Raw genomic sequence first — 21,579 nt, 5'->3', positions numbered from 1 at the left:
CCGGAGAGCGCAGCAGGAACGGCAGTGGAAGGCGGCGAAGGCCAGCAGCTTCAGAAGTGGCTCGTCCCGCTGAGATGCTTATCAGACGGCACTTGCTTCCTTCGTGATCCAACGATGCGTGAGCTTCGCTGAAGAGATGAAAAATCAGGTGAGTCAGCCTTTTCGAGCTCCTTTTATAGGGTTGGGCCACACCCGTTTCGGCGGGAAGTGGCATGAAGGGCGCGAATCGCCCTTATTGGTCTGATGTTGCATCAGCCTGTGCTCGATAGGCTGTGCAGTTGCCGCAGAGCAGCCAATGAGCGAGCGAGCCGTCTCGCCTATGGCTGTTAGCTGCTGCAAATGCGCTTTACAAAAATTCAAAATTAAGGATAATTTTTTGCTTCAGTATTTCGTGAAAAGAGACTTTTCCCGTAGCGTCTTAGCTAAGACGCAGTACGAGAGAACTCTCGTAAGAGAACTATCGCCTTGCTTTAGCCCGATTCACAATGGTAAGCTTATAATTATGTTTTCTAATTTGAGTGGTATGGCTAGGTTTTCTCGAAATTTGAGCATGGCACTGTGTCATTGCATCATGTATGTAAACCTAAAGAAGTTGTACCGGCTAGTAGGCTATATCACATGTGAGGATCCTGCAGATGGTGGATCGTTTAAAGCCTTTTCTCAAAGGAGCTGTAATAATTACATGTATCATTTTGATGGCGAATTGTAATCCAGAAAGGATTATGTGTTTATGAAACACATGTGAATGAAATTAAATTATATTACACTTTCAAATGTGCGTCTGATTACAGATAGCCTGGGATTACACAAGATCCTAACAATCCCCATATCTGCTGATTGGCTTCATCACTCTGTCTCCTCTCCACCAGTAAGCTGGTGTGTGGTGGGCGTTCTGGCGCACTATGGCTGCCGTCGCATCATCCAGGTGGATGCTGCACACTGGTGGTGGATGAGGAGATACCCCCAGACTATGTAAAGCGCTTTGAGTGCCTAGAAAAGCGCTATATAAATGTAATGAATTATTATTATTATTATTATTATCTTTATTCATTCAGTGCTTAATCTAAAGAGTATCTATATTTTTAAATGATTTAAAGACAACCAGTTTGAAGGGAGCATAATATGCTTTTTTGGGTTAAAATAATTTCTTAAAATGAAATGTGAATGGTATGACAATTAGAAATTAGATTGGGCTAAACTGAAATTAAACACTGATACACGCTATACACATAGTTACGCAATGCTGATGTTGTTTACATTAATAATTTGAGAAAAAAGTTTAACAATAATAATAATTTGCATGGTTAGATGTGATATGAGCTAACCGATCATTACACTTAATCACCATTGGTAGCGCAATTTATTGTAATACACACACATACTCCTCAAAACATTAGATTCATCCATGCTGGAGCTGCGCCGGACCATAACCCATGCTAGGAAGATAATTCTGCACACAGCTGTAATTGCAGGTTTTCAAACAGAGAGGCAAAACTTACAGACTGCAGCTTTAAATTGCTTATATGATACTATATTGATAGTATACTATAATATGATATTATATTTAAATTATTTATATGATACTAAGCATTTTAATGGAAAAATGTAGTGTAAGTATGTGTAGTCTTTAAATATTTAAGTCTTTAAGTATTTAAATGCACACCACATCAGAATATACTTCAACTAAATATGCAGGTTTGTTTTTCTCAGAGATAACAACAATTTTACAGAAATACTTTATAACTGGTTCAGACAATATGGAATCATTTTCCTTTCTTATGCAGTTAAAAATAGGAAAAAGGAGTGATCACATATGCACAGTTGTGATATCTTGATCTTGATGATAAGAAAAAAGTGTGGGGCTTATTGCTACATGGATGATTTGAAAAATGTGTTAAAAAAGATGATGAAAACATTGCCCCCCCCCACAAATCAATGCTCTGTAGATGATTTTTTTCTCAGGCAAATTTTTTCTCACACAACACTGATAGATTGATATTTTCAATGAAATGTAATGTTTTAAATGTTTTTATATTTTTACCGAAGAACAAAAAAATATTGATTACAATTTGTTTCTCTCTCTCTATTTTCTGTTTAAGAAAGATAATCTGGAATTGTTCTAAGATAATACAAACCCATGTCACATTTGTTCTTTAGAGGCCCAGAAACCACCTCACAACACACACACACACACACACACACACACACACACACACACACACACACACACACACACACACACACACACACACACACACACACACCCACACACACACACACACACTCTCACTCATTCACACACATATGTTTTCTGATCAACTTTAACCTCCTCCAGCTTCTGAAATACCTTCTGTTTGTAGCATCTCAAAGGCAATATCCACAGGGCTTATGTCAGCCTACAGTTAGACAATACACAAAAGCCCCTTCAAGGCAAATGCAGCCGTACAGAGGCTGATTGAGCAGAGAACAAAAGCAACTGTGGCAGGCAGTTCTTGCCCAAGTCTGCAGAGACATGAAAGTAGTGAAAGCTCTGAGTGGACTGTGGGCCTTAAGGAGTGTCTGGGTTGATGGGTTCCAGTGCTTAATTTGTAAATTGCGAGGTCCCAGAAAAAAGCGGGGTAATGGATCCGGCGCGTGATTACAGAAGGGAGATGTAATGGAGCATTTGCACAATCACATTGGTGGAGCAGTTTAAGTGATTAACAGCGTGCATCATTTGCTTTTAGGGTCTCTAAGGTCATGAATAACATTGAAATGCCATGCAATTTTAAAAAAGCAAATTCCAGGCTTGAAAAAGTTTAGAAAAAGATGGTGGGATTTTATTTTACAAATCTCTGTATAATAGAGTTATATTTAATTAGGTCCTAAATTTCGGTGGGGGACTGTGTGTAGCTACATCGCATGGTTTTAATAGTTCCTGCAGCATTTACAATGGGGGAATTCCTGCATTTATTCAATATAGCATGTAGGTTATAATAATAAAAAAACTATAAGATTAAATCAGTCATTCGAAACCACCCTTCGAATTCATGAACTCTCTCAGAGCAAGCTTCACATCAGCGCATCTTGTCTGTACTATAGCGACCTGCTGCACGCTGCGATACAAGACTTTCACTCACATTTCAGAACAGCTGACAGAACTGTCACTTGACTAGTCGGGTCATTGTTGCATTGTTGCATCTCAAAAATATTAGCCTTTACAGACACAGTGTTGAGTAAAGAAAATGCTGTACTATTCAAACATCAATTATTTATTTACACTTTAGTTATTTATTTATAGCATAGATCTTTCTTCTCCGGGCTGTGTGCGGCCCGTCAATCTGAAAGGAGACTGGGTGTAGTTACGAGGTTTCGCTGAGAGCTTGAGGATCCAATGGTATTACAAAGTTTTACTGACAAGCTCTTAATACTAATCATTGGTTAAATATTTGTAAAATACTCTAATTTAAAATAATAATGAATTATAATAGAGATATGAAGTTTGGATATTTTTCCACGACACACCTGACTGGGTTAGGGTATGGCAATTGCCATACTCTGCCATAAGGAAACGCCGCTCCTGGAGGAGGTGGATCTGCCAAAATGATGTGCCGGGTCGGATTTCGGAGGTGCCGGATCCGGATACGGCTTGTTCCAGCACAAATTAAGCACTGATGGGTACTCTACTTAGCTGCGAGAGAGAAGCTCTCAGACATGTATATGCCAGGTATGTGCGAACACATGTGGAGTGGTTGACGGCTGCTACTGAGCCCAGAATGCATTGCACAGAGAATTTAGTTTAATGATGCTCTAAGTGTATTTCTTGGCACAGCGTTTTACAGTGAGGAGATCTGCGAGAACTCCAGGAAAGTACTGTACAGAACGATATAAAATGAATAAAATGTGACACAATAGTTGTGTAGCGCTTCAGAACTCTGGTCAAGCCAAGCAACACAATGCCACAATGATTTTTAACATTGTTAGTAAAGCACTGCTATACATCGATTAACATTAAACCACTATGCTTACAGGTGAAGTGAAAAATATTTATTATATCGTTACAATGGTAACCTGTCAAAAAGTGGGAGAATATTAGACAGCAAATAAACACTCTGTTCTTGAATTTTATGTGTTTTAAGCAGGAAAAACTGCAAAGTGGCAATGTCTGAATGACTTTGATAGTCAAATAGTGATGGCTAGATGACTGTGTCAGAGGATATCCAAAATGGCAAGTCTTATGGGGTGTTCCCAGTATGCAGTGCTTAGTATCTACCAAAAGTGGTTAGTGGCTAGCCTGTCTAGTCTGATCACACAGAAGAGCTACTTAATACTAGCACTGAAAGGTGTCAGAACACATAGTGCTTCTGCAGTTTGCTACATATGGGGCTGCGTAGCTGCACACTAGTCAGAATGCCCGTTGATGAACCTTGTCAACCACCAAATGAGCCTAGAATGGGCAAATGAGAGTTTGAACTGGACCATAGAGCAATGAAAGAAGGTTGCCTTGTCTGATGAATCATGTTTTCCTTCAGATCAGGTGGATAACTGGGTGTGTGCATTGTGCATTGTTTGACTTGGAAAGATATGGCAGTAGTTTAGCCCTAACCATAATTAGTCACACCCGATCCAACTAATCTGAGTCCTTAGGAGTGCTAAAAACTTCCAGGAATGTGTGTTAAGAGTTAATTAGCTCTAAAGAAAAGTGGTCCTTAAGGAGCTGAGTTTCACCCAAAGTGAAGAAGGTTATAGGCAGGTGGAGGCAGTGTCATGGTCTGGGCAATGTTCTGCTAGGAAACCTTGGGTCCTGGCATTAATGTGGATGTTACTTTGACACATACCACCTACCTAAAGACAGTCGCAGACAATACATACACCCCTTCATGGAAATGCCGTTCCCTGATGGCAGGTGCCTTTTCAGGTTAATGTACCCTGCCACATTGAGGAATGGTTTGAGTAACAAGACAAAGAGTTCATAATGTTATAAAATCCCAAAATCTCAATCTGACTGAGCATCTATAGGATGTGCTGGACCAGCAAATCTGATCCTTGGAGGCCCTACCTCACAACTTGACGGAATAAAGCCCATAACACATTATATGATTTTAGCAATCCTATAAGATCACTGCATGTCACACTGTGCGACATGGATCTAATAAAATTGGCTATGACATGTGTAGACTGTACGATGATGACACCTATTGACGATTAAGAACAAAAGGTCATCAGCATGCGCTAGTGGTAAACATAAAGAGCAAGATAAATCACAATTTAGCTGTTGTATTTTTATGTGTGCTGAAAGAAAGTGGAAGCAGCGAAAGAGGAAGGCATTAGAGCTTGAGGTGAGATGTTTTATGTTTTAACACCATGTTCTGTTTATATCATGTCACATTTTTATTGGCTGGTCAATAAATGTGAATCGTAGCAGCAAACACACTATGCAATGATCATGATGTATCGTAGGCTATCTTTGGTCGAAAGACCATGACAAGGCCTTCTTTGAACCTTTCTCACTGTATGACACAGGACCACCGATTGGGAGCCACAATTATAGGAAATCAACATGTTTGATTCACAATGCCAATCTTTCATGACAATGACATAACATGACCAAATCATGAGGATTTTCAAAAACTCAGTTTGTGGTGTTATAATGTAGACAGCAAAATTAACAGCAAAAAAAAAGGGCTTTTTAAATAATATAATAAATAAAAAGAAAACATACAGAATATTAAAAAAAGAATAGAGCGAGCTAGTTTTAGAGGTCTATTTTGCTTTTGTTAATTGTATAATAAATGTAAAGAAAACAGATAGAATACAAAATGATTAGAAAGGTAGTTTGTTTTTTTGAATAGAATTAGAATAGAGAGTGCTAGATTTAGAGGCTCAAATAAAGATGGAAGAGATGTGTTTTTAGCCAATTCTTGAAGATGGCTAAGGACACAGCTGCTTGGATTGAGTTGGGCAGGTCATTCCACCTGGAAGGAACATATTACAAAGTGATTTTGTGCCTCTTTGGGATGGCACAATTAAGCGACGTTCACTTGCAGAATGCAAGCTTCTAGAGGCCACATAAGTCTGAAGTAATGAATTTAAGTAAAGGGGTGAAGAGCCAGTGGTGGTTTTGTAGGCAAACATCAATGCCTTGAATTTTTTGTGAGAAGCTATTGGTAGTTAGTGCAAATTGATACACAAATGATTGAGGTGTGAAGTGCATTCTTTTCCACTTTTTAAAAATGGAATTAGAAAATATCCGTGTACATGTGGACATGGCTTAACAGACTTCCTGACAGAATTCGTGCATTAGCTTTCATTCCCCCTCTCCTACTGTTTGGTACTAAAGAGTATAACTGTTCATTTATCAAAGACCACTGCATTAACAACATCTACTAGTCATATTCTGTGATTTATGGTTTACTTATTGAAGTATCTGTTGCACACCTCTGTGTGAAAAAATAAAAAATAAATAAATCAATTATAAAATAAAATTCCTGAAATGGTCAAACTATGTTTACCAGTAATTTCATTCTCACTGAAAACGTACTCGGTTACTAAACATAACCTCGGTTCTCTCTAGAAGAGCGAACGAGTACTGCGTCTTAGATAAGACGCTATGGGAAAAGTCTCTTTTCACGAAATACTGAAGCAAAAAAATATCCTTAATTTTGTATTTTTGTAAAGCGCATTTGCAGCAGTACACAGCCATAGGCGAGACGGCTCGTTCGCTCATTGGCTTGTTCTGCGGCAACTGCACAGCCTATCGAGCGCAGGCTGATGCAACATCAGACCAATAAGGGCACTTCGCGCCCTTCTTGCCACTTCCCGCCGAAACGGGTGTGGCCCAACCTATAAAAGGAGCTCGAAAAGGCTGACTCACCTGATTTATTTCATCGCCGAAGCGAACCAGAGTGAATCGTACGCACGGCAGAGAACGCAGTACTCGTTCGCTCTTCTAGAGAGAACCGAGGTTACGTTTAGTAACCGAGTACGTTCTCTTACGAGAGCTCTCTCGTACTGCGTCTTAGCTAAGACGCTACGGGAACCCAATGTAAAATGCCGTGCGCGCAGGGATCACACACCAATAAACCTGAAGCAACGCCCAGGATTTACAGTGCACAGTCACCTGAGGGACTCACAGAGAGTCCAGGACAGAAAAGGGAAAAAGCCCTCCGTCCTATATCTAGCAGCATCCGTAGATGCGGCAATATGACATCACACAGCCGAGGCAAGGCCTGACCAATGTGGCAATGCGGGTCTTACGCAATACTGCCCATATAACAGTCGGCAGCGCATAGCGCTCGTGAACTCAGAATTCCCCTCAGGGCCCTGATTCGACTATACCGACAACAGCCTTGCTTGCAAGTCGGGGACCTCCAGGTTATAGAACCTGATAAATGTAGACAGCGAGGCCCAACCTGCCGCCATACATATATGCTGCAAGGAGATCCCAGTAGACCAAGCCCACGACGAGGCGACGCCTCTTGTGGAGCGTGCTCTGACGCCCAACGGGCACTGAAGGCCCCTGGAAGCGTAAGCTAACGCTATGGCGTCAACTATCCATCTGGATAGAGTCTGTCTCGAAACAGCCATTCCCTTGGAACATCCACCGAACGAGACAAACAGCTGCTCCGTCTGCCGAAAGGCAGCAGAGCGAGACACATAAGCTCTTAAAACCCTGACAGGGCAAAGAAGACTCGTGTCTCCATCCTCCCCTGACACCGGCAGGGCAGACAGGGCAATAACCTGAGCCCGAAACGGTGTGTTGAGGGATTTCGGCACATAACCGTGCCTAGGTTTGAGTATGACCCTTGAGTCATTGTGCCCAAACTCCAAGCACGACTGGCTCACAGAGAGCGCGTGCAAATCACCCACACGCTTCACAGAAGCGAGAGCCAACAAGAATACTGTCTTGAACGACAGATGCTGAAGGCTAACCGATTGGATAGGCTCAAAAGGGGGACCCTTCAAGGCCTCCAAAACCGCCGCGAGGTCCCACATAGGGACTGACGGAGGTCTGGGAGGATTCAGCCTCCTAGCTCCTCTGAGGAACCGGATGACTAAATCGTTCCTTCCTATTGACTGACCGGACGCCGTTTCAGAAAACGCAGCGATGGCCGCCACATAAACTTTGAGCGTGGATGGGGCTCTGCCCTTAACCAACAGCTCCTGTAGGAAGGAGAGGACCTCCGTCACTACACAACTAAGGGGTGAATAACCTCAAGCTGTGCACCAGCTGGAGAACACCGACCACTTCGAGGCATACAGATGTCGTGTTGACGGAGCTCTAGCCTGAGTGATGGTATTTAGCACTCCCACTGCAAGATCAGCGGGTAACCGTTGAGCGCCCACACATGGAGGGACCACAACTCTGGTTGAGGGTGCCAAATCGAGCCCCTGGCCTGCGAGAGGAGGTCCCTCCTCAAGGGTACCGGCCACGGGGCGACATCTGCTAACTGCATCAAATCTGGGAACCATGGTTGGTTCTTCCAAAGAGGTGCTACAAGCAGTATTGAACATCTCGTTTCTCTCACCCGTTCTATCACCTGCGGAAGGAGGGAGACGGGAGGAAACGCATAAAGCGGGCAGCACGGCCATCTCCGTGACAGCGCGCTTTCGTTCTTGGAAAATAACGCGGGGCAATGAGCGTTTTCGTGGGACGCAAAGAGGTCCACCTCCGCCATGCCAAATCTCTCCCACAACAGCCGGACTGTTTGCGGGTGTAGAGACCATTCGCCCGTAGGAACATTGCCTCTGGACAGCCTGTCTGGACCCAGATTCTGCAGTCCAGGCACATGCACTGCTCTCAGCAAGCGCACGTTGCGCTGAGCCCAAACCAGGAGGCGTTCCGTCAGCCTGAACAGGTTTCGGGACCCGAGACCGCCCTGGCGATTTATGTAGGACACCACGGACATGTTGTCCGAAAGGACTACGACGTGGTGATCCTTGATATGGGGACAAAAGCGCGTCAGCGCGTTCTCCACTGCCAGCATTTCCAGGCAGTTGATATGATGGAGCTTTTCCCATTCTGACCATAGGCCAAAGGACGGTCTGCCTTCGAGCAGCGCTCCCCATCCCGAAGTGGAGGCGTCCGTCGACACCATCTTCACACTCGGGGAAGTCCCCAGGGTTACACCTGATCGGTACCAGCCGTTCGCTGTCCAAGGTGCTAGAGCCGCAACACAGCTCTGATCGATCTTGAAATGCAGCCGGCCAGACGCCCACGCTCTGCGCGGCACCCGAGCCTTCAGCCAGAACTGCAGGGGGCGCATGCGGAGCAGGCCCAGCTGCAGAACCGGAGATGCTGAGGCCATGAGACCCAGCATCTTTTGACAGTGTTTGAGAGACACGGTCGCGCCGCAGCGGAAAGAACTCACTGCGCACTGAATGCCCATCGCGCGCTGTGGTGACAGCCGTGCCGTCATGGAACACGAGTTCAGAACTATACCCAGAAACAGGATCGTCTGACTGGGGTTCAGCGAACTCTTCGCCCAATTGACACTGAGGCCGAGCTTCTCGAGCTTTGATCGAGTAAAACGGCCCTGTGGTCCACGAGCTCCGCTCGTGATTGGGCCAGAACCAGCCAGTCGTCCAAATAATTCAGCACTCGTATGCCTCTGAGTCTGAGAGGAGCGAGCGCTGCATCCATGCACCTCGTAAACGTACGAGGAGCTACGGACAAGCCGAATGGCAGGACTGTAAACTGGTATGCCTGGCCCTCGAAGGCGAATCTCAAATATCGCCTGTGGTTTGACGCTATCTGTTTTTGAAAATACGCGTCCTTCAGATCTATTGACATGAACCAGTCCCCTCTGCGAATCTGCGCGAGGAGCTTCCTGATCGTGAGCATTTTGAAACTGCGTTTCATCAATGCCTTGTTCAGCTGTCTTAGATCCAGTATGGGCCTGAGACCGCCGTCTCTCTTGGGCACCAGAAAGTATCTGCTGTACAGCCCCCCCTCGCTTTGAGCTTGAGACACAGGCTCTACAGCCCCTTTGCTCAACAGTTTTGATATTTCGGCCCGAAGTATGTGTGCTACTTCTGTTTTGACCGTAGTTTCGACGCGCGCTGAAAAGCGCGGTGGGCGTCGAGAAAACTGTAGCGAGTAGCCTCTCTTTATAATGCCTAGCACCCAATCCAAAACCCCTGGAAGCGCTGACCATGCATCTGCATGAATGGCTAAGGGCTGGATGCGAAGCGCGCTCTGTTGACTGGGCAACGGCGGCGCTCGAGTGTGCTGCGCATTTGAGGCGGGGAGCGCGCTGATCACAGCGGGCAGATCGCTCTTCCTCGACCCCGTTCCGGCGCTTAACCGACTGGGGGGAAGCTGAGCGGGTCCCGTGGGACTCAATATATCTGCAAGTAACCGTGGGCTGCATGTGTGCACATTTACCACTTTCAACTCGCTGTCTGCCTGTGCAGAAGCGTTTTTACATCTGTGTCGATCTTATGTGCGCTAGCCCTGTGTGCAGGGCTGTGCTTACATGTGGAGATGGGCACTGGGTAGTGGGCATCGTCACTCCATTTATAGCACCATCGGCCGTGGCCGGACGAGCGTGCACAGGTTTCATTTTTACAGAAACCACATGACGTGTGTGACATAGTAATTGTGGGCACTGAGGGGTGGGCACGCTTACTATGCAGTGTGCGCGACCGACTTGAGTCGACATTATGGGCGCAGGCCCTGTGTGCAGGGCTGTGCTTACATGTGGAGATGGGCACTGAGGAGTGGGCATCGTCACAACATTTATAGCACCATCGGCCGTGGCCGGAACACCAGAAAAAACACTCTTTTTGTGAAACATCTGGGTAGCCGTGATAACGGCTTTTGTGTGCAGGCAAGCGGGCACTCGTGCAGGCTTGCGCATTGCAGAAGACACTGAGGCAGTCACAACTCTTGGAACTGCAACAGCGGCACGCTTGGGTGAGAGCTCGGCCGCAGCGGAACTCGAACACCGGCACTTTCCCAGCAGTGCTAGGATGCTTTCGGGGCTTCTGGCTTCACCGCAATCCTCTGCCGTGGCTCCCGCGGCGCGGGGCGACGGCTTGAAGAGCGAGAACGGGGTCCCGAGCTGCGTTGCTGACGCTGTCGCGATGACGCAGCAGGAGGCGGTGGGCGTGACTGAGAGCTCTGTGGGGCCGGTCTAGAGCGGCTAGCTGCAGAACTGGAGCGCTTCGGCAAGAAGTGCTTGAACGCCTGCGAAGCTTTCTGGTCCTCGGCGAATCTCTCCACAAACTCGTTGACGGAAGATCCGAAGAGGCCGGCAGGAGTTAGCGGCGCGTCAAGGAACGCAGCGCGCTCAGACTCCTTGATGTCAGAAAGCGTCAGCCACAAATGCCTCTCAGCCACCGTAGCGGAAGCCATAACCCGTCCCATGGCCTGTGCAGCGGACTTAGTAGCGCGGAGGGAGAGATCCGAAGCACTCCTCAGATCCGCGAGACAGATCGCTTCAGGTCCCATCTCATCCAGCTTGCGGAGAAGATCGCCCTGGAAAATCTGTAGCGTAGCCATGGTGTGTAGCGCAGACGCAGCCTGCCCAGCAGCAGAGAATATCCGTGCGAGCAGCGATGACGTCATGCGGCAGGCTTTGGATGGCAGCGCCGCCTTAGTCCGCCGTCCAGCAGAGGGTGGGCAAAGGTGCGCTGCTATAGCCTGTTCCACCGGCGGAAGTGACAGGTAGCCTCTGTTCTTAGCACCGTCCAGTGTGGAGAATGCTGGCGAAACAGATGAGCGGATTCTCGCCGAGAATGGAGCGTCCCAAACTTTCGCCACTTCTTCGTGAAGCTCAGGAAGAAAAGGGGCGTGCTTTGAGCTTGAGGAAGAGCACTCATCCGGAAGATAGCTACCATCCAGCCGGGAACGTGAAGGGGGCGCTGGTGCAGACCACTCATGGCCGAGGCTCGCCGCGGCCAGCGAGAGTACACGCATCAGCTCCTTATCGATATCCCCCCGTCTGCTGGGCCTCTGAGCAGCGGGCGCGAGATCCACGGAGCTCGCCCAACCCTCACTGCCCGAAGCAAGCAGAGAGCACGTGTGTTCTTCCTCCGACGCGGGCCTGAGATCCATTTCCTCAGATGACGCGTCGGCAAGCAGCGAAAGCTGAGCATCGGGAAGCGATGCAGGGGAGGCCGGCGAAGCGGAGGGAACCGGCGAGCTCGGCCGAGCTGGAGGCGGTTCTGGTAGGCGCTGGGAGCGGCGCTTCTTACGTCGCTGCCGCGCAGCGGATGATGCAGGCTTCGAGAAGGATGCCAGGCGAGTCCTCAGAGTCACCATAGGCATTAACTCGCAATGAGGGCATCCGCTGTCAGCGAGCGCGAGCGCTGCATGGTCCTCACCCAGACAGGAGACGCAGATGACGTGATCATATTACACATTTAACTGATCTAAAATCTGATCTTATGGCTGTTTGAGAAAAAAAAATATATTATTAATATTATTATTACTACTTACAAGTGGTCTTTGACCGCTTTAAGTAGCATCAGAAAAATGGCAAGATATGAAACTTATAATACATTATAACTATGAGCAGTATAATCCATTGTAAAAGTGGATACAACGTGTTCATTGTGTTATAAATAATTATACTCTTAAAAGCTATAACCACAAATAAGTACATATTATAGTATATTAAAACTGTTCTTATGAAAAGGTTTTTTTTTTCTCCAGCATTGAGGATTAGCACATAAACAAGCTCTTTGACACTTGCCTTTTTGATGATTGTGTGTAGTGTTGGGTGTAGCAGATCACAGCTAAGTAATTTGCTACTGTAATCTAATTACAATTTAGTTTAAAAAGCGCTGTAATTAATTGCATTTTTTAAATCAAAACAAAGTAATTTAACAGACACTGTTTACAGTAAACATTTTCTGCCTCTATAGTCAAAAAAAAAAAAAAAGCATGCAATGGCTTCTCTAGGATCACTAAACTGCAAAATAATGTTCTGAACAGCCAACTAGCTATTCTATTAACTTTCTTTGCTTTATATATGTACACTGTGCATAGCATGCGAATGATATGAATGCAAGGGATACATACAATGACAATGATACAATGACATAGGTTACTGAATTTGCCAAAATGTGTAGTATATACAGAACACACTGTGCAGATTACTCAATCCCACAGTGCCATATACTCGACATTACTTTCACTTTCCATTTTCAGTTAATTGAACGCTATTACAGTTAAATATATATAAGAAAATAAAAAAAGTAATGTAAAATATTTTTTTTGTGGTTATTTTAACACATTATACAATATACATTACAGAATAACTAACTACATACATTACATTAACAATATACATTTAATTTGGCATATACTGTATAATATACAGCTTGTTAGTAGATAAATAATTGTTTTTAAATGCTACTGCAGTGAGTGCAAAAAGTGTTTAAAGAGTTCATTTCGTAAAGATTTATAAGGCCCAATGTGTTCATAGCTGAAGATAATATAATATAATAACCCCAACTGTAAGGGTTTTTGAAATAAGGGGAAAAAGCTGATTTGATAAGGAAATATAATTAATTTGTAGGGGATATATATTTATATTATATTATATATATATATATATATATTTTTTTTTTTTTTTTTTCCTATTTCTGCATTCACTATCCTCCTCGATTTTCACTCTTTTGCTCTCCCATACACACATCAACACACATGCATACACATCTGCAAACAGTCACATTATAACATCTCACACTGAGTTCTGATAGAAAAAATGTCAAAGAATGAAAATAAGTATTTTGTGTTTCCTTCTTTATCTTAATCCATGAAATAAACATCTAGGAGGAAATATGCGGCCAAAGCCATAAGAAAACAGACAATTAAATGCCACTGTTTGTGACTTGAACAAACCTTTCTCTCTCTCTTTTCTCACACTCTCCTCTGTTCACTCTGAGCATTTGCATTGATTTCAGTAGCTGTCAGAGCTCTAGCATATGATTGACAGGTCCCTTCCCTCCTCACCACTCACACATGATGTTTGGAGTGTCAGATTGTGGGTTCTAAAATTCCCATGACACACTTGCAAAGTGCTTCACGGTCTCAAGGAGTTGGCAAACATCTCTTGTATATGTAAATTCTATAGGTTTTGCTTAGCTTGAGCAGTATGTTATGAAGCCTCTAGGTTTTTTTTTTAAATGTATTATTATCATTATCATTATTTATTTATTTTTATTTTTTTTACAAATAACACTAAAAAGGCTATTGGAGAAATCTATTAACTAACTAACAGTAAGTTACCTTACCATATACCGTCAAAAATCGTTAATGGTTATATATATATATATATATATATATATATATATATATTTAACTTTTTCCTATTTTGTTATCAGTATTGTGCATTAGGGTGTTTTGTGTTAAGTTTTATGTCATTTAGTTAATGTATATTGTGTATTTTAGTGTGTTACCCTAATGGTAAATATGGCTTTTCTCCTGTGCTCTTTCTAAGCCATGTGTGTATGTATATATATATATATATATATATATATATATATATATATATATATATAGTTTTTCTCTATAGATCTCGTGTCCCTGTGAAATTCTTAGAATCATCAAGTGTGTGGTCTTGCAGTCTGGTCGGATCATGTGCATGTTCAAAGGATTTCAAAGCTAAAAATCAGTTGAAACTGTCTTCATGTCTGTGGTCTCCCATGGTTTTAAAATTGGTTAAGATGTGAAAATCATCTTAATCGTCATAAGCTTTATGTTCTTTAGTGCAAGTCTAAAAGGATAGTATTTTTTAAGAATAGAATTAGAATAGAGAGTGCAAGAGTTAGAGGGTCAAATAAAGATGGAAGAGACGTGTTTTTAGCAATTCTTGAAGATGGCTAAGAACTCAGCTGCTGGGATTGAGTTGGGCAGGTCATTTAACAAGGAGGGAACATTTAATTTTAAAGTCGGTGAAAGTAATTTTTTGCCTTCTTGTTATGCACAATAAAGTGATGTTCACTTGCGTGATGTTCACTTGCGGAACACAAACTTCAAGAGGACACATAAGTTTAAGTAAGGAATTTAGGTAAAGGGGTGCAGAGCCAGTGGTGGTTTTGTGGGCAAACATTAATGAGTTGAATTTTATGCGAGCAGCTCTTGGAAGCCAGTGCAATTGGAAACTGCTGCATTCTGCATTAATTGTCAAGGTTTGAAAGAACTGGCTTGAAGACCTGCCAAGAGGGCATTGAAATAGTCCAGCCTGGACAGAACATGAGCTTGAACAAGGAGTTTTGAAGTATGTTCCAAAAGAAAGGTTCTGATCATCTTGATGTTGAATAAAGCAAATCTGCAGGACCGGGCAGTTTTAGCAATGTGGTCTGAGCTGATCATCAATCATAACTCCAAGGTTTCTGGCTGTTTTGTTATGTTATGGCTGATGTGCTGGATGGTGAAATTGTAATGAAATGATGGGTTAGATGGAACCACAAGCAGTTCTGTCTTGGCAAGCTTGAGTTGTTGAGATACAAGCAGCAATAGTCAGATCTTCAGGATGGAATGAGAGGTAGAGTTGAGTGTCATCAGCCTAGCAGTGATATGAAAAGCCATTTTTCTGACCTTGAAGTACCTATCTGAGAGGTAAGACTTGAGCCACTGGAGTGCGGTTCCTGTGATGCCCTTTGCCAATAATGTTGACAGGAGGATCTGGTGGTTAACCGTATTAAAAGCAGGGGACAAATACAGCAAAATAAGCATTGAAGAATTCGAATTTGCTCTTGCCAGTCTTAGGGCTTCAACAAATGAGAGCAATGCAGTCTCAGTTGAATGCCCACTTCTGAAACCAGACTGGTTGCTGTCGAGGAGGTTATTCTGTGTTCTGTAAGAAAGGCAGAGACTTGGTTGAACACAGCTCGTCCTGGTGTTTTTGCAATGAAAGGAAAAAGGGAAACCAATCTGTAGTTCTTTAAAAGAGATGGGTCGAGGGTGGGTTTCTTAAGATGAGATGGAATAAGATTAAGCAGACAAGAAGTAGGATGATAAGAAAGGATAAGTTTGGAGACTTCTGCCTCAGAGAGTGAAGATTTGTTTGTTAACATGCTTGAACAAATTAATCAAAAGTGAACATTTCTGAGGATTGTTATTGCTGTTTGTTTTCCTCATGCTTGGCAAATCTTGCATACATGATATATATATATGTGTGTGTGTGTGTGTGTGTGTGTGTGTGTGTGTGTGTGTGTGTGTGTGTGTGTGTGTGTGTGAAAATGTGGGAAGGGACGGCCACATAACGACTATTCCTGGCAACGCTCCTACTCTAAATTGACACAATAATATAATACTACTACTACTAACAACAACAACAACAACAAAATTCTTAAATCAACAACATTATCCAATTGATTTATTCTCTTCACTCTCTCAAGGTGTAAAATAGAGAGAGGGCGCTTCTTCCTAAACTCCCGGAAAAGTAATTTTTCACTGCAGAAATCATCAAATACTGAAATACACAGGCAGGTGAGAGTGAGATAGAATAACGCCTTATTCAAGCTCATACATTTGGATGGAGCACCCTGTTTGTCTGACATCATGTCTTAAGATGCTCTCTGTGCAGTATATTCACTTAATAACTTCTGTGACTTTAATAGGAAACTCAGAATTAAAGTGGAAAAGTTCAGACAGAGTTAAAAGCGTTGATTGTGACTCTGAGATGTTAAAAGCTCAGTGTTTTTCAATGCATATATGCTAATTACTCATGCACAGAGTTCTCTGTGTCCATGGTGTCCCCCTGTTAACAGGGCTGTGATTATTGTCCATTAACCTGTCCAGGAAAACATTCACTATTATTTGGAACCAAGAGGTCAGGGTTAGGCTGGTAAGCATGGGCATGGGTGAGTTGGCCACTGCTGGTAGATGCTAAATAATATTCAAAACATGTTAGAGTCTTTACATTTCAGTTGAGAGACAATGTTTTGATGATTTTTAAACCCTGCCACCACATTTAGTCTTTTTTTTTATTTGGCCAAATGTTATTGTACCATGTTGGGAGTACCACACAGTTACAACAGCGTGGTGTCACACCCACTCTATTCTAAAATAAATCATCAGAATGAAATCAGACATGTGATAATATCCCTGTTTACAGAAACTGTTAAATTGACTTGGAATTTAAACTCTTTCAATGCCTCATTAGTCCAGCAATGGAACAACTCATTAAGACTTCATTTTCCTGTGGGATTTGGCAATGAAAAAGGAGGCAATGTGAGTAAATTAAAATTCTCACTCTCACAATAAGCAACACCACCCTTGCTTTGTTTAGAAAGAATACTGATTGAGTAATAACTTAGAAATAAGAAACAAATAAAAATTATGGGTGAAATGCATGAGTCCAAAAATAAAATCTGTATTTCAAAAATCACATTCACACTGCAGCTAAACAATGCAGTCATTCTTCTTCTTCATCTTATTTCTGTACACACAGAGTTAAGTTATTTATCATATTTTCAAAATGAATTCCCTCTGTCCCTGAAAAATCAGGTTAGGACAATCAACATTCACATTAAATCTGTAAGTGCAAATTTTGATGCCATCTGTCTTGCTTCACTGTGGTTGTTCCCACCAGCCCTGCAGTCTCAGGGCAACCCACACATTTTGATCAACAGTGTGCATGCTGCTTACAAGCAGCAGCTAACAGAGCATAAACAAAACTCATGGAGTTTTATTATATGACTAACTGCTGGATCATTATGCATATATTGTTGTTAATGTTAGTTTGGTGTAAAATAAACACTATGTGCATCCACAAAACTTGTTTAAATCAGAATCACACAGAATGTTATCTCAGGGAATTCAATCCCGCAAAAAAATGCAGTGCCAATCCCCCATATATATATATATATATATATATATATATATATAAATCTTCTTTGGATCATCACCATGACTTCCTGAGATGTTCAAGAACTGCATTTCAACAGGTGAAAGGTTAAATGTAATACCCCAATGATCATTTGACTGAGATAGTGAAGAAGGTGGTGTTTAGTTAGAGGAATTAGCTGACAAAGAGATCTCACTGTGCTGATTCCCATGATGTCCCACTTCTTCTCAGTCTAAAGCCAGTGATTTAATTTGCACTGAAGCCTCACAGTGGGATGTTGTTAATCTTTAGAATGTGTTTGTGTGTATAGTCTCTTCACATAGGCTCCTATTGCTTGTCCAATCAGAATCCCTTCTGACTGAACTGATGGGATATTGAGTGTTGTGTTTCCTGCTGTGCATTGTTGAGTGGGATTTGATGATGTTATTAGACAGTTCTTCATCATTTGGGTTGGAAAACAGTATGAGCTATGATAACCTGATTATAATTTCTACTTGGATGAACTTAGAATTGATCAAGACTCAAAACACCATACACATCACAAACAAGCAGGTGTAAAGTTTCTCTCTATCTTTTGGCATAGTGGTTCTCAACTGGGGGTATCGGATCTAAAAATGGGCTGTAGATCTGTTCAGACAGAGAATAAACAACAATGCTGAATGCAAGTGTTGGAAAAGCTACTTTGAAACTTTAGTTATACTATAGTAATTAGATACTTTCCAAGTTAAAGGGGTCATATGATGCATCAGTCTGGGGCTTCTGAATCACAGTCTGTAAGTACGTTTTCGTATTTAAAGAATTTGCCACTTATGATTCAAATGTGAGCAAGCAGTGTAGAATAGCGCTTGTTGTTTATCTTTCTCTGATCACAAATGTACTGTAGATATGGTTTTATGTTTACACGGTGCAATATGCAACACAATGCGTAAAAAGATAGTGTAAGTCATTGTAATCAGTAATTTTGTCCCCACTGAATGAAACAAATACCTAGTTTATAATGGTTTTTATTGGTTTTGTCGCATCGCGCTGGGACACGGCATCATCACAGTATGGTAAGTGGGGGTCACGTTTCTGTCACATGCTTGAGGTATTCGGGCCAATCACAATGCACTGGAAAGCTGGCCAGTAAGAGCACACCTTGCTTTTCAGAATTATGAGCTTTGTAAAAAAAATTTTTGGTAAAAATATGTGTTTCCGAAACGCGAGGCATAGAGGAGAAACTATAATGTAAAGTACGTGGAATACAGTTTTTTTTTTTACCTTTAAACTGCATAAGCGCATTACATTACAAGAAATACACAAAATAATGTTATCTTTTAAAAACGTCACATGACCCCTTTAAACTAATACAGCTAGAAATTATTAACATTTTTATTAAATTAAAAACATAGTGATGAAGAGATGAATACATAATGAAATATTTAGCTAATCTTTCTCTCTCTCTCTCTCTCTCTCTCTCTCTCTATATATATATATATATATATAAATACTGCACAAGGACTGTGAATCAATCATTGTGAATCAATCGAGACAAATGGTTATTAGCTTGGATTAGTAGCTTCACTACTTCATTTTAGATACCTTTTAATTTGTTTAATTAACTGCAAAAACATATAATAAACATATAAAAATATAAAATGCATTACCATATAAACAAGCATTTATAATTGTAAAATTAACAGGCATAACAACATTTAAAATGTCAATCATGAATTCATAAATGTAAAAGTACTTTCATAAAAGTACTTACATAAGTACTTACAATCATATTGAGATCACATTAACCCATACTGCATCTGGCTTATGCTTTAGTATTGTGTTGGGCCGCAACTTGACGTCCAGATCTCAAACCAGTTGAGAACCACTGCTTTAGCAGATGCGTTTCAGAGTATCTCTTACTAATTCAATAGAAGCATTTCAACTTGAACACACACCATGAGGGCCTTCCATTCACAGGGGATCAAAACAATACATCTTTCATCTTAGTGAGTTACATTTTCTCTCATTTCCTCTTAAAACTGAGATGCCTTGGTTGCTGTTCCTTGAAACAGATGGTCTTTGAGTACATTATCTCTCACAGACACGTTAAAGGAGAAAAAGACTTTCAATCTGTTGAAATCTGGCTTTCTTACAGACATTATCACCATTTTCTTGCATCAGCAGTATTCCCTACAAACACTTCTGTGGATTCCAGAATATTACTGATTGACTTTGCTGTCTTTAAGGGTCACAGGTACACCAAAAGCACCTTTGAAAATCATTTTTAATAAATGTATCTAATTATAATTCACCCCAACAGTGAACAAGACACCAGACAGCATTCACCTATTTTTGGTCTATAAATTTAAAATTAAATCCAGCATTTCAATATGTTGTCAGATAGGCTATTATGATGTGTGATTGTGGGTCACATTTGCATATTTGCCACAGTTTATGTAGTGATCAAATTATGATATAATGAAGCACTCCAATATATTTATGTCGTATGTTTCACTAGGGATGAGTACCGAGAACTGGTATTTTTTTTTTTCTTTTTGAGTTTTGTTTTATGTCTCGTGGCTCCAGCTGAAACTCGTGAGACACATTCACAACAAATGTTGATTTGTTATTTCCGCGTACTTTAAAGCCTTCTTGATTAAACGTTTGATTTGCATGCTGCAACACCGGTCAAATAGCAGCTGTTTACTTAGTTATCATCTGATTGCGCTAATACTGTCAAAACAAGATTGACATATAAACACAGTTAATGTCTAAAGTGAAAGTAAACAGTTGACAGAAAACATATGCGTGCACCTCTTAAAGGGAAAGTACTACACATTCTGCCAAATAGTTGCTGGTCCCCACTGACTGTTTAGTTTCCCACATTCTTCAAAATATCTTTTTATGTTCAACAGAAGAAAGAAACTCATTCAGGTTTAAAACAACTTGAGTGAGTAAATGATGCCACAGTTTTAAATTTTAGGTGAACTATTCCTTTAAAGTTAATAAAAAGAAAACACAGAGAAAAATAACTCACTGCTCCTGACTAAAGAACTTTAATATAGTTGCTAAAGTTCAGAATTATTAAAATAACTTTTTCAAATATTAATGTTTTTAAACACCAAATAGAAAAAAATTTTTTTTGCACCAAATAGTATCGCTAACAGTATCGATAAAATGTAAATGATACCCATCCCTATGTTTCACAGTGTAATGCGGTAGTCACGATTTTCAGCTCTATTGTATAATTGCCACTATGCCAGCTGTCAAAACTGTTAAACACTATGGGAGACTGGACACTCACGATATGGAGCATGATGTAGTCTCCTAGTCTGGGGGCGCTGTCAATGCGGACCAGAATCCCGTCCTTGATGGTGGTGCTGAAGCCCACCGCCAGTCTATCAGTTCTAGTGCTGGGCCTCTCGTTATTGGGCCATGTGTATGTGATAAGTCCTCCTCCCTTTCCAAAGATGTATGTAGCTCCAGCTGCAGGGAGAAAAAGAGAAAGAATAGTGTTATCAGACTTTGATCTTGCATTGTAAATGAACAAGCAGGCAGCAAAAAGCTTATGAAAAGAATACAATGATGCAGTTACAGGCATAAATTGTCAAAATGTCTCGGAAAGGATTTAATTTAAATATAATCAGTTTGTCCCCGAAAATGTAAACAGGTGGGGCATAAAATTAGACGTGTCAAAATATCAGATCTGTGCATTACATCTTGCATTTTAACAGGCATTTTTTGTTGATGTTGTTAATATTTTCTGAAGAACAATTTTAGCAAGAAAAAAGATACCCACTGCTCCTGACTGGAG

General features: G+C 41.8%; 1 protein-coding gene across 20 annotated transcripts in view; it reads right to left on the bottom strand.

The window, feature by feature from the left end:
- nrxn3b (neurexin 3b) overlaps nt 1-21,579 on the bottom strand; it is a 366,662-nt gene that overhangs the window by 56,746 nt on the left and 288,337 nt on the right. For all 20 annotated transcript variants that reach the window (XR_009424222.1, XR_009424223.1, XR_009424224.1 and 17 more), the window contains one exon: nt 21,070-21,251. Coding sequence is in view for 17 of the 20 variants with exons in the window: in XM_059513243.1 (XP_059369226.1) it covers nt 21,070-21,251 (182 nt within the window). In the remaining 3 variants the exon portion in view is untranslated. The remainder of the gene's footprint in view (nt 1-21,069; nt 21,252-21,579) is intronic.

Source organism: Carassius carassius, chromosome 27, assembly GCF_963082965.1.
Source record: "Carassius carassius chromosome 27, fCarCar2.1, whole genome shotgun sequence".
In the NCBI taxonomy this organism is placed as follows: Eukaryota; Metazoa; Chordata; class Actinopteri; order Cypriniformes; family Cyprinidae; genus Carassius; species Carassius carassius.
Note: the sequence above shows the minus strand (reverse complement) of the source record. Positions and strands in the feature narration are given on the sequence as shown.